At 48.7% G+C, this 13,543-nt stretch overlaps 1 protein-coding gene across 1 annotated transcript; it reads right to left on the bottom strand.

Moving 5' to 3' along the window:
• Positions 1-8,278: 8,278 nt before the first annotated feature.
• Positions 8,279-11,983, bottom strand: TMEM88B (transmembrane protein 88B). The gene is made up of 2 exons (XM_038159622.1): positions 10,411-11,983; positions 8,279-8,808 (listed from the first exon to the last, which is right to left on the bottom strand). Exons 1-2 carry the CDS (start codon positions 10,678-10,680, stop codon positions 8,542-8,544), a joined length of 537 nt encoding a protein of 178 aa, XP_038015550.1. The 5' UTR covers positions 10,681-11,983; the 3' UTR covers positions 8,279-8,541.
• Between the last annotated feature and the right edge of the window lie 1,560 nt (positions 11,984-13,543).

The raw sequence follows: 13,543 nt of genomic DNA, 5'->3' as shown, positions 1-13,543 counted from the left end.
GCTGACATCTCCTACAATTGAAGAGAGAAAAAACCCCAAAACAGCAATTTGGGGTGGTTTTTTGGTTTATTTTGTTGCTTTCGGGGTTTGTTTTTGAGTTTTTTTGTGGTTTTTTGATGTTTTGGTTTTTTTCCTTGTGGTTTTGTTGCTGTTTGGTTTGGGTGGTTTTGGGTTTTCTTTTGGGTTTTGTTTTTGTTTTTGTTTTTTTGGGGTTTTTGGGGTTTTTTTATGTTTTGGTTGGGGTATTTTTGGTTTTCTTTTGGGTTTATTTTGGTTGGGGTATTTTTGTTTTGTTTTTTTTGGTTGGTTTTTTTGGTCTGTTTTTCTGTTGTTGCTTTTGGTTCGAGGTTTTGATTTTATTTCTTGTTTTTTTTTCCCTCTGCAGGGATGCAGAGGAGACTCCAGGCACCAGGACAAGCCCAGTTTTAGAGGATCTCCTCGGGCCCGAGTTTCCTGAGGAATTTCCACCCACGCCAGGAGCTGCAGCTTCCCCTCCAGCGCCTGGAGAGCTCCCAGCCCCTCCAGAGCTGACATCTCCCACCATTGTCCATCTGAAGGGAGGAAAAAACCCAAAATAGCAATTTGGGGTGGCTTCTTTTTTATTTTATTATTTTATTTTATTGCTTTTGGGGTTTGTTTTTGAGTTTTTTGGGGTTTTTTGATGTTTTGGTTTTGGGGTTTTTTCCTTGTAGTTTTTTTGTTGTTTGGTTTGTGTATTTTTCGTTTTCTTTTGGGTTTTTTAGGGTTTTTTTTTGGTTAGGGGTATTTTTATTTTGTTGCTTTTGGGGTTCATTTTGTTTTGGGGTTTTTTGGGTTTTTCTTTTAGATATTTTGTTCTTGTTTTTTTTTTTTTTTTCTTGTGTATTTTTTTTGTTTGGTTTGGGTTTTTTTGTTTGTTTGTTTGGGATTTTTTTGGTTTTGGGTTTTTTGGGGTTTTTTTTGTTTGTTTGTTTTCTGTTTGTTCAGAGTTGTTTTGGTTTTTTGGGGGTTTTTTGGGGTTTCTGTTTGTTTGTTTTTTGTTTGGTCGGGGTTTTTTGGTTTTGTTTTTTTGTTGTTGGTTTTTTTTTTGGTTTTTTGTGTGTTTTTTGTTGTTGCTTTTGGTTTTTGATTTTATTTTTTGTTTTTTTTCCCCTCTGCAGGGACCCAGAGCAGACTCCAGCCACCAGGAGCCACCATCCCTTCCTTTAGGGCTTTCAAAATTCTCTCCAAATTAATTTCTCATTTTTATTTGATGGCTAAACAAGGCCAGGGCAGTGGAGGGCTCTCTCTCCTTCCTCCCACGCCAGCCTGGGGAATTGCTGCCCTTCCAGCAGCTCTGGAGAAAAAGAGGAGGCTGGAATTGTGCAGGGCCACCCAAACAATCCCCATCTCTTCTGGGGATAAGAGACTTTTGTTCCAGAGCCGGCTGCTGTCATTCCTGGCCGACGCAAGGACAAGCAGGGCACAAATATCCCCCACAAATGAGGGGCAGAAATGTCCTCTCTGCTCTTCCAGGGGGGGTCAGGCTCCTTCTGCAAGAAAAATTTGCTTTTTCAGCCCCAAATACGTGTCACTTTTGGTCAGAAATGTCTTCTCTGTTCTTCCACGGGGTGGTCAAGCTCTCTCTGCAGGATAAATTTGCTTGTTCAGCCACAAATCATTGTCACTTTTGGTCAGAAATGTCCTCTCTGCTCTTCCATGGGGGATCAGGCTCCTTCTGCAGGATAAATTTGCTTTTTCAGCCACAAATGGTGGCACTTTTGGTCAGAAATGTCCTCTCTGCTCTTCCATGGGGGATCAGGCTCTCTCTGCAGGATAAATTTGCTTTTTCAGCCACAAATGAGTGGCATTGTTGGTCAGAAATGTCCTCTCTGCTCTTCCAGGGGTGTAGGAAGATCTCAAAAAGACCCTTATATCAAAAAAGCTCAAAAAATCCTGCAGAATCCCAAACCCTGCAGGATCCCAATTTCTGGAGGATGCCAGATCCTGCAGGGTCCCAAATCCTGGAGAACCCCAGATCCTGGAGGATCTCAAACCCTGCATAGTCCCAAACCCTGGAGAATCCCAGAACCTGCAGGGTCCCAAACCCTGGAAGATCTCAAACCCTGGAGGATCCCAAACCCTGCAGGATCCCAAACCCTGTGGGATCCTGAATCCTGCAGGATCCCAAACCCTGCATGGTCCCAAACCCTGCAGGATCCCAAACCCTGCATGGTCCCAAACCCTGGAGAATCCCAGAACCTGCAGGATCCCAAATCCTGGAGGATCCCGAACCCTGCATGGTCCCAAATCCTGGAGAATCCCAGAACCTGCAGGATCCCAAATCCTGGAGAATCCCAGATCCTGCAGGATCCCAAATCCTGGAGGACCCCAAACCCTGGACAACCCCAAATCCTGGAGGACCTCGAACCCTGGAGGATCCCAGATCCTGGAGGATCCCAAACCCTGCATGGTCCCAAATCCTGGAGGATCCCAAACCCTGCAGGAATGCAAAGCCCCTTTTGCCCCACGCTGAGACACAGGAGGGGTCACAAAGCCCAGAACATTTGAATTTCTGCTTGTGAACGTTCCAGAGACGGGAGGAACTCCAGCAGTGACCTCACGGAAACGCTTGCTGCCAGAGAAACACTTGGCCAGGCTTTGGGGGGAATTTTCCTGGTCTCCAGGATGCTCACGGGGTTTTTCCGAACAGCCACATCCAGCAGGACTGACAGGGAGATGCTGCATCTGCTCTGCTGTGCTGGGCTGCAATTCCATCACCCAGGGATTGGTTTCCTCTCTCCTTCAAGGCTGTCCTGGGACAAAAAAAATAAAAAAAGGGATTTTTTGGTCTGTTGTTTTCCCCTCTAGTCCTTATCTTGCTGTGGAGTGGCTCAGCACCAGCACAGCTTTGCTGCTTCCCGGTGGGAATGAGGGAATTCTGCTCTGCAGCGTTTGTACACCCGGAAATTTCCTTCCAGCTGCCTTTTCCCAGCTCCCAGGGCACGCCAAACCCCGCTCCCCACCACCGCTGGCTCCATGAGACAGCCCCAAAATCTCCCCCCGTGCTTGGCCTGCCACGCTGGTGTGGCTAAAATCACACCGTGGCTAAAATCCTGCCTGCAGGAGCAGCAAGGAGTGAAATTCCAAAAGCAAGCCCCAAAAATCCCCCTGAACAAAGGGCCCTCCATGCAGGAACCAAGCAGCTGGGGTGAGTTCCACCCCCAGGAGCTGTGCAAGCCCAAGGAAAGCTGATTTTCCAGGTGCCGACAGGGATGGTGTAGGCCAGGTAGGCAGAGCCACGCCCAGGTATGAGAACAAACCAGAAAAATGAGAGTTATTCACACCCTGAATGACTTCAGTTCTTTAAAACAGAATCATCTTTCACTGCGACCGGGCTAAAGAGGTTTTTTTTCCTTCTCCCTGCTCCCTCTTTTTCTGTGGGATGTGGAGAACGGGATCATGAACCAGCAGGAAATCAGGAGGCTGAATGACCCCTTTTCCTGCAACCTGAACTAAAATTCCCTGGTGCTCTGAAGCACTGACTGATTTCCTCTCTGTTTTATGCCCTGTTCCTCTCTCTGCTTTATTTTTCCCTGGATTTCTGAGTGCCTGGAGCCCAGCTGTCCTAGAGGGAATATCCCAAGCAAAGGGGGTTTTCTCTGCTCTGAAGCACTGACTGATTTCCTCTCTGTTTCATTCCTGTTCCTCTCTCTGCTCTGTTTTTCCCTGGATTTCTGAGTGCCTGGAGCCCAGTTGTCCTAGAAGGAATATCCCAAGCAAAGGGGGTTTTCTGCTCTGAAGCACTGACTGATTTCCTCTCTGTTTCATTCCCTGTTCCTCTCTCTGCTCTGTTTTTCCCTGGATTTCTGAGTGCCTGGAGCCCAGCTGTCCTAGAGGGAATACCCCAAGCAAAGGGGGTTTTTCTGCCTCAGGCTGGGCCACGCTCCACAGCAGATTAAATCTGTCCAGCAGCAGGTGAAGGGCAGCTGGTGCCTGGGAGAAAAGTGCTCTTTGTCACAACATCTGTCCCCAAAAGGGACACAATCCCAGCCAGGGGCTGAGAGCTCAGAGGGGAGAGGGAGTGTGAGAAAGGGGAGCTGGCTCCAGGAAGAAACAGGAGCTCTCCCACACCATGCTGTAAATGCCTTAAAGCCAATCATCTGGGATTAAATCAATCCAAAATTAAATCAATCCAAAATTAAACCAATCTAAAATTAAAACCACAGCCTACCCCTCGTGGGTGCTGCTGCAAGGCATCTTTCCTGGTTCTATTCCTCCAGAGTATCCAGTCTCATTTACCAGACTTGTTTCTGGTTCCATTTCTCTCTCAGCAATGTCTGTCCCATCCCATGGCATTTCTAAATCAGCATTTCTCATCTCCAGCTGTGTGAGCCCTCAGGGGGATCAGCTCTGAGTCAGCTCCTCCTTCCAGGCCCCAATTCTTCACCAATTCTTCTTTTTTCCCACCAGTTCAGCGAGCTCTGGAAGTGCAGGTGCCTCGTGGAGCCAGGATTGGGGATGGGACAATAACAGGGAGTGAATCCTGCAGGAAAATCCTGCCTGGATGTCAGCAGAGTAGGGCATAAATCACAGATGAGCCACAGATAAATCACAGAAAAAATCATACATAAATCACACACGAATCACACAAAAAAAAAATCACAAAAAAAAAAAAATCACACACACACACAAAAAAAAATCACACCAAAAATAACACACAAAAAAAATCACACACACAAAAAATCACACACAAAAAAATCACACAAAAAAATCACACACAAAAAAATCACACAAAAAATCACACACAAAAAAATCACACAAAAGAAAATCACAGAAAAAAATCACACACAAAAAAAATCACACACAAAAAAAATCACACACAAAAAAAAAATCACAAAAAAAATCACAAAAAAAAAATCACACATAAATCACACGTTAACCACAAATAAACCACACATAAACCCCATCCCTACCCCATCACCCGGCCCCACAGAGTTTCCACCAGGAAATTCCCTCCTGGAGGGTGGCAGCTACCAGGGCCCAGGGGAGCATCCCCAGGGCAGTTTGTGCCCCGCTCTGGAGGATCAGCTGAGAGAAGGGGCCCTTGCAGGCACCCCCAGATTATTCTTTCCTTAATCACTTAAAAAAATCTCTTTTTTTTTCCTTAAAAAGTCTCTTCTTTAATCACTTCCATCCATGCTAACCCGCAGAGCTGGAACAATCCCCAGTGCCCAGTCAGGGAGGGGAGGGAGGACAGGGGAAGCTTCCCTGCAGCCGCTCGAGTTTTCAGAGCGCAGGGAACAGTCCAGGACACGTCCTTGGGAGGTTATTGCCGTGTGATATTAGCACGCAGACCCTGCCAGCTCGGCTGCAGAGCTTTCCACAGAAAATGAAGCTCTTGGAGCGTTGGAGTGGCCGAGGATGAGCCGGGGAGCAGCACATCCTCTCCTGGTATGTGCAGCGGGTCCAGCTTCCTTTGCCTGGCCTCCTCAGAGCAGGAGTGGAGCATCCTTCCAACGAATTCCCTGCTGTCCTTGGCTCTGGAAGAGGATCTTCCTGATCTCAGCCCAGCTCGACAGCTGGTTTGTGTTTGCAGCACCCCCAGCTGAGGGTTCCAGCAGCCGATAACCGCTGGGACCTCTTCCTGTGCTCCACCTGGGCCAGGCCCCACAAATAATAAAAATAAACACGGACCTGGGCAAAGGAAATGTGCTTCAGTGCCTGCTGGGGGCTCTGAGCACGGGGATCGTGCAGGGGGATTGAATCCATACGTAGCTGAACTTTAAAAAAAGATAAAACAGCGAAAATAAATTTCTTTCTGCCCTGGCTGCTGCGCTCTCGTGTCACTGTCACAGCTCTGAAAAATCCTTCTGCCGGGATTTCTTCCCCTGGGAAAGCTGAGAAGCCTCAGAGGAAAATGTAAATAATGGTTATCTGATTCACTTCACTGTTTGCTGCTTCGGAATGTGGAGATTGTTTGCCACCAGGTGCACGTTTGAGAGGTTCTACGGTAATTGTTTTAATTAATGACCAATCACCATCCACTGTGAGGGACTCCGAGGAGGCAGCCACGAGTTTTTATTGTTCATTCTTGTTAAACCTTCTGCCTGTATCCCTTCTTCCATTCTTTAGTATAGTTTAGTACAGCATTCTTTAATATAATATATATAATAAAATAATAAATTTAAATAATAAATAATATCATGAAATAATAGACAGCCTTCTAAGAACATCTCTACAGGAAATTTAGGATGAATCCAGGATGCTGGATTCTCCAATATCTCCTGTATTTTACAGGAAATTCAGGATGGATCCAGGATGCTGGATTCTCCAATATCTCCTGTATCATCTCTACAGGAAATTCAGGATGAATCCAGGATGCTGGATTCTCCAATATCTCCTGTATTTTACAGGAAATTCAGGATGAATCCAGGATGCTGGATTCTCCAATATCTCCTGTATTTTACAGGAAATTCAGGATGAATCCAGGATGCTGGATTCTCCAATATCTCCTGTATTTTACAGGAAATTCAGGATGAGTCCAGGATGCTGGATTCTCCAATATCTCCTACATTTTTACAGGAAATTCAGGATGAATCCAGGATGCTGGATTCTCCAATATCTCCTGCATCTCTACAGGAAATTCAGGATGAATCCAGGATGCTGGAGTCTCCAATATCTCCTGCATTTTTACAGGAAATTCAGGATGAATCCAGGATGCTGGATTCTCCAATATCTCCTGCATCTCTACAGGAAATTCAGGATGAATCCAGGATGCTGGAGTCTCCAATATCTCCTGCATTTTTACAGGAAATTCAGGATGAATCCAGGATGCTGGATTCTCCAATATCTCCTGTATTTTTACAGGAAATTCAGGATGAATCCAGGATGCTGGATTCTCCAATATCTCCTGCATCTCTACAGGAAATTCAGGATGAATCCAGGATGCTGGAGTCTCCAATATCTCCTGCATCTCTACAGGAAATTCAGGATGGATCCAGCTCCACCTTGGAGCTGCAGCAGCGCTGGGAATGCCAGCCTGGGGCTCTGCCCCTGCCAGGACCCCCTGAGCTGCAGCCTGGGCTGTCTGCTCTGCTGCTGCCACTGCAGGGAAATTCATTTCCCCCCGGTTATTAAAACCCCCTGTGGAATGAAACGCCAACTGAAATGCGATTTTGCTTTCTTGGGGAGGCTGTAGCAAATGCCTCTGGCTTTGCTCGCAGGGTTCATTACAATACCTGCAGCCCTGCCAGGCTGAAGGATGTTTTCCTTTCAAAAGCAGTTGGATTGAACAACAGGAGAGCAAAAGGCACAGCAGCTCCTATCAAATATCCGTACCCAGTGAGCAGACAGTGCCCCCAGGCAAAGCCTTGTTATGCTCTAGCACAATCTCCCCTGCCTGGAACAGAACTTTCTTGTTTTTCTTCGGTCTTGTCAGAAAATGTCATCTCGTTCTCCTCCTTCTTTTTTTTTCCCCTCCAGTTCACTTCCCCCTGCAGCCACCCCTGGTTATTCCTCTGGGTGGTATCAGGGCAAACAGCAGGAAAATCAATCCGAAAATTATTATTTTTTTCTTTTTAATCCTCAGAAAGAGAACAAAAATTCCATTTTTGCCTCACAGTGCTACGAAGTGGAGCACAAGAGGTGGTTCTGCTGCAGCCAGGGCTTCGAGACAGAACAAACTCCTCCAGGGGGCACAAACTTTATTTCTACAGGAAACCGGGAATGGCTCGAAAGACAAAATGGTTCTGAAGGGGACAGCAGGCAGTGATGAGCAGGAACAACACCAGAAACAACACCAGGAACAACACCAGAGAGGGTTTGGGAGGATGCAGCTGCCCTGCCCACCCCACACCTCTCCCACGTGTGTTTCCACTCCATTGCAGATTTTTGGGATAAAGCACAGGGTGGTTTGGGAGGATGAAGCTGCCCTGGGATGTTGGGATTAACCAGAGGGGGATTAGGAAGGATGAAGCTGCCCTGGGATTTTTGGGATAAACCAGAGGGGGATTTGAGAGGATGAAGCTGCCCTAGCATTTTTGGGATAAAGCACAGGGTGGTTTGGGAGGATGAAGCTGCCCTGGGATTTTTGGGATAAAGCCCAGGGTGGTTTGGGAGGATGAAGCTGCCCTGGGATTTTTGGGATAAAGCCCAGGGTGATTTGGAAAGATGCAGCTGCCCTGGGATGTTGGGATTAACCAGAGGGGGATTTGGAAAGATGCAGCTGCCCTGGGATTTTTGGGATAAAGCACAGGGTGGTTTGGAAGGATGAAGCTGCCCTGGGATTTTTGGGATAAACCCTAGGGTGATTAGGATGAAGCTGCCCTGGGATTTTTGGGATAAAGCCCAGGGTGGTTTGGAAGGATGCGGCTGCCCTGGGATTTTTGGGATAAAGCCCAGGGTGGTTTGGAAGGACGCAGCTGTCCTGCCCTCCCCACACCTCTCCCACGCTGTGTTTTCCCTCTGCTGCAGATTTTTGGGCTGAAGCCCAGGGTGACCCGGCCGAGCAGCGGCCGCTCCCCAGGGAGGGCTGAGGATGAGGGTGAGGCACAGGGAGGGGACGCTGCTGCCACTGCAGGGTCACACCCAGGCCTTGAGCTGGCTGCCGCAGCCCCTGGCACAGCACGCAGCCCCCTCCCCACGGTGGCACCAGCGGCCCCCCTTGTACAGGGCCAGGCTGTAGGGCTGGAAGCACACCAGGAGCTGCAGGCGCCGTGCCAGGCTGCAGTAAACGGCCATGGCCACCACCAGCAGCGGGGACATGATGACAAAGCCCAGGATGATGAGGGCAGAGGAGCTGTTGTCGTCCAGGATGCTCTTGCAGTAGCGGGCAGAGGAGTGCAGCACCTGTGGGGAGAGGGAGGTGCAAGCAGGATCATTAAATTGGAAAAGAGATGCAACAAGTGACATTGCCACTGTCTACACCCCTGAAAGGTGCCTGTGCTCAGCTGGGGCTGGGCTTCTGCAGACAGTTGCTGGTCATTCCATGGCTCTCCAGGCCCCTTTGTGTTCTGCTCTCTGTGCACACTCATTTCTGCCTCAAAAACCTGCCAGAAAGGACCACTTGCAAAGAAAACCTCTCTGGGCCTGGCTGAGTGGTGTTTAAACCCTCCTTGCACGCTGGCAGCAGCAGAGCTGAGCTGAGCACTCGCTCGTTCTGCACTCCAAATGCTGCAGGCAGCCTCCGTGTCCCCTGACTTTATTCTTTTATTCTTTTCAGCAGTGAAAGAATCACGAGCCATCATGCTAAAAACCAGCAATAAATTCACCTAATGGAGCTGCAGAGCAGAAATCAGCCTCTGGCTGCTGGGGAGGCTCTCAAAAGCCGTGGCCCGAAGACAGAGACTGCTCTTCCTTTGCTAGGATTGCATTGAAGGAAAAGCTGAGTTTAAAAACATAAAAAAAAAATCACCATCATGCTAAAAACCAACAATAAATCCACCTAACGGAGCTGCAGAGCAGAAATCAGCTCTCAAAAGCCATGCCCCAAAGACAGGGAGTGCTCTGGTGAAGCCACAATCCCTTTGCCATGATTGCATTAAAGGAAAAGCTGAGTTCAAAAACTCCTCCCAGCTTCCAGCAGCTCAGGGGCTTTCACTTCTGGTCCACTTGGCTGCACTCAAAAACATTCTGCATCTCCTCAAAGCCTTTGAGTGTGTGTGCAAAGGGGAACTTGAGGTTTTCCAAGGTGAGGGAAGCTGGAAGGGGCAGTTCTGGGAGGTTTTTTTCCCCGTTTTTAGTCCAATTTGCAGGCCCTGTTTATGAAAAAGGCACATTGAGCCGGTCTAACAGCCCATGGCACAGGGAAAACTGGGTTTTTCACATCCACCCTCGGTCAAGTGATGCCAAAAATGGGTAAAGGATTATGCCAAGAAGGGATTGGTAAATCAGGAAATGATGCAACGCAGAGGGCAGCAAACAGAGCCTGGATGGACAAAGGAGGCTCGTTTTTGGTGTGAGGAATGCACAGAGTGTTTGGCAGCAGGAATGTTAGATTGGCATGAGAATGGGATTAGATATTCTGTCAGGTTTCACTCATCCTAACTAGGCAGATCCTAATCTTAAACTTACTTCAACAGAAAGCAGCAAACCCCACCTGAGCCCAGGCAGGACTGTGAGCTCTGGAGCTCAGGTTGGCAGCTCTCAGTGACAGAAATCCCAGGGAAGAGAGAAATCATTGTGGAATTAAAATGCCAACAGCAGTTCCATCGGGGCGGGGAGTGTGTTCACCCCACCTGGCACCTCTGCTTGGCACTTCCACGGGGAAACAACTTCACTGCCCAATTTCCCACAATAGCTGTCCTTGTCAGCCCAGACTATTCACACAGGGAAAAATCTGTGCCCAAAAACCAAAACTTGGGGAGTTTTGCCCAGCCTTTGCAGGCACTGCTCACCTGGGGCTCAAAGGAACCCTCAGGTGTGGCCCTGCCCTTGAGGAGTGGCACTTACCTGGGAGTGGCACTGGAAGCCAAAGTAAACCACCACGATGGTAGGAAGCAGCACGACGGTGAAAATAACAAACATCAGGAGCAAATTCAGGAGGAACACCAGGCAGTTCATGGTTCCTATCACCAGGGTCCAGGCCAGGCAGCACCAGGGGCTGCGGGGCTCCCTGGGAAGGAGCTGGTCGTTCATGTCATATGGGGGGAGCCCAGGGATCATCCGGGACTTTTCTGACAGGATTTCTGCTCCAAAGTCCTCAGGGTCCTGGCCAGACATCCTTCAAGAAGATCCACCAACCCACGCTCTTATCCAAAAATATTTCCTTGCTTTTGGTCGAGCAGAGCTGGGAAGGAGCTTGCAGAGGTTTCTTCTGCCTCTTCCACACGTGGCCAGGAGCCCTCAAGCAGAGATCATCGTGGAGCAAGCAAGGAAAGGTCTCCTTGGATCCCTGCTCCCCCAGGACCTGTCAGCACAGTTTGCTTCCTCCAGAGGCTTCTCCCAGCCTCAGTCCCAATGCAGACCTGCTGAAGTCTGGCAGTAGCTTTTATTTGGGTTTAGAATCCCGAGTCCCACTGAATTTCGCTGTCGTTTTTCCCGGGATCACGATCCCAAGAGGTCCCAGAGGGTTGCTGTGGTAGCTGTGATGGGCTGCTCCGTGGGCTTTGGTATCCCCCTCCACCTTCGAGCTCAGCTGGGTGTTCAGGATGCCAGGTTTAGGTTCAGGATGCCAGGTTTAGGTTCAGGATGTCAGGCTCAGGTGTTCAGGATGTCAGCCTTAGGTGTTCAGGATGTCAGGCTCAGGTGTTCAGGATGTCAGGCTCAGGCGCTCAGCAGATCAGGCTTAAGTGCTCAGAATATCATGTTTAGGTGCTCAGAATATCATGTTTAGGTGCTCAGAATATCAGGTTTAGGCACCCACAGGCAGTTCCTTGTCTTCAAACCACCTCTCCATGCTCTTCACCCTGCACCCAAGCAAATATTCCTGCCCAAGTCTCATCCCCAGGAGGCGAGCAGAGAAGATGACGGGCAGGAGCCGTTTGCCAGCCTCTGAGCCCTGCTGCCCTCCCCGTGCAGCAGAGACGGGAGCAGTGTGTGATGGTGTCACTGCTCTCAGCTGCCTGCGGCCACAGCCGCTCACACCCAGCCGTGCTGTCCCTTCTGAGCTCAGCTTTGCGAGGCTGCTGTGTTTACAGAACAGCCTCGGTGCTCTCTGTGCTGGCCAATCCTTCACATCTGTCTCCCCACGATGCAACGCGCTCCACCATCCATCCCCAGGTCAAGATGGTCCCTCTCCAACTTTAATTATTCTGCCTCTGATTCATTTTCTAAAATTCCTCTCTAGATTAAAAAAAAAAAAAACCTTAGAGAGATTGATAATAATCTCTGTATTCCTCAGAAATCATCTGTCCCCTGCAGTCATCTGCTATTGTTTGCAGAACATATTGATACTCTCGTCGAGGAGGCACAGCAATTATCAATTATTTCATCTCCCTCATAAGATCAATGTTATTTAAGAATTTCGGCGCCATCTCCGTGCCGCATAGCCTCCAAGATACAGGGGCAGTAATAAGAGAGAGATATTAAAAAATACAGAGAGAAACAACCCCTAAAGCAGACAGCAGAGTGTGACAAGTCCGTTTCCATCCCGTTCCTTCCCGGCACTCCAGGGCTGGATGGCTCCCAGGGGAGTTTGCAGGGCAGCAGCCTCCACTCAAGCTGCAAAATGTGAAATCTCTTCTCAGATCTGTCCAGACATCCCAGGGGAAATAACTGCTGGATCCATCCTGTTTTCAGGGCTGCACAGGCCAGAGACAGTGTTAATAATAAAATCTGGAGCTGCGCAGGAAGCCATAAATGTGACAAGTGGTAGAGAGCTCTGGGAGTCTCGGTGGTTACTCTGCCTGTCTCAATTCTGGTTAGATTTAAAGGCATAATATTTTTCCAACTTGATTTATGCCTTTGAAGTGGAAAAAAAAAAGGACGAGTCACACAAACAGAAAGAACCCAAAACTATAGGAAGAGAAACCAATTTTAGGCTTCAACCATGGAAAGATTAACTCAGTGCTGGGCAGCTAAAAATCCTACAGCTGCTTTTACCATCTGCTGGTGATGGCACAGGGGTGTGGTGAAACACAATTTAAGCATTCATAGAAGTGCAATAAATTCCAAGAAGCTTTGCTAAATCCAGGGAAACTTTCCAAAGTTCTTTTGCTGTCACGAAAATGCATTTTAACCTTTTCAGGGAGGTCTGAAAATTGTGTTCTGTACATTTATTTTCTACTGTTTCTTGTAATGACCAAGTGAACTTTGTGTCGGACAAACCTCAGCGATATGAAGAAAGATTTCTCCATAATCCTCTGAAATTTCCACATTCTGGACAAGAACTTTCCCAGAAGTGGGGAAGATCTTGATGATGGAGCAGTTTATAACAGGAGCATGATTGCTTCGAGATGCTGGAAGTGGTGATGATTAAAGAGCATCAGAAAAATCCATCAGCTCTCTGACTCCAAGGACTGCTGCTCCCATGGAATCATTTTCTGGCAGCACCATCTCGTGGTTTGCACAGTTCATAAATTTTCAATTTATGGCTCCCATTCTCTAACCCTAACCCTCGCAGGATGCTCTAAGGCTTGTTACCAACTGTGGAATCCTTCCAGCCACTGAAAACGCCACCAAATCTGCTCACACTGGTGGCTGGGGATACAGAATCCCAAATCCCTCACTGAGCCACGGGAATGCTCACTCCAAGCAGCCCAGCTCCTCTTTCCAGGGGATTTTGGTACAAGCACACCGTGTGTGCCTGCTCCCAGCTGAGCTGTGGGTTTGGGCTGCCTTGGGTCACACCTCAGGCAGGTGATGAGGGCTGGGATCAGGTAAAGGTTCTTCAGCCCGAGGGTGAAGGTTTCTGGTGACCTGAGGGAACGGCTGGAGCTGCGTCAGGGGAGGTTTGGTCGGGTTTTGGGAAAGGTTTTTCCCCCAGACCGTTCTGGGGCACTGCCCAGGCTCCCCAGGGAATAGGCACAGCTCCAAGAGCTTCAGGAGGGTTTGGACAGCACTCCCAGGGCTGCACAGGGGGGGATTTTGGGGTGTCTGAGCAGGGTGAGGGGCTGCGCTGGATGATCCCTGCGGGTTCTTTCCA

This window comes from Motacilla alba, chromosome 21, assembly GCF_015832195.1.
Source record: "Motacilla alba alba isolate MOTALB_02 chromosome 21, Motacilla_alba_V1.0_pri, whole genome shotgun sequence".
NCBI classification, from domain to species: domain Eukaryota; kingdom Metazoa; phylum Chordata; class Aves; order Passeriformes; family Motacillidae; genus Motacilla; species Motacilla alba.
This window is presented reverse-complemented; position numbering and strand designations above follow the sequence as displayed.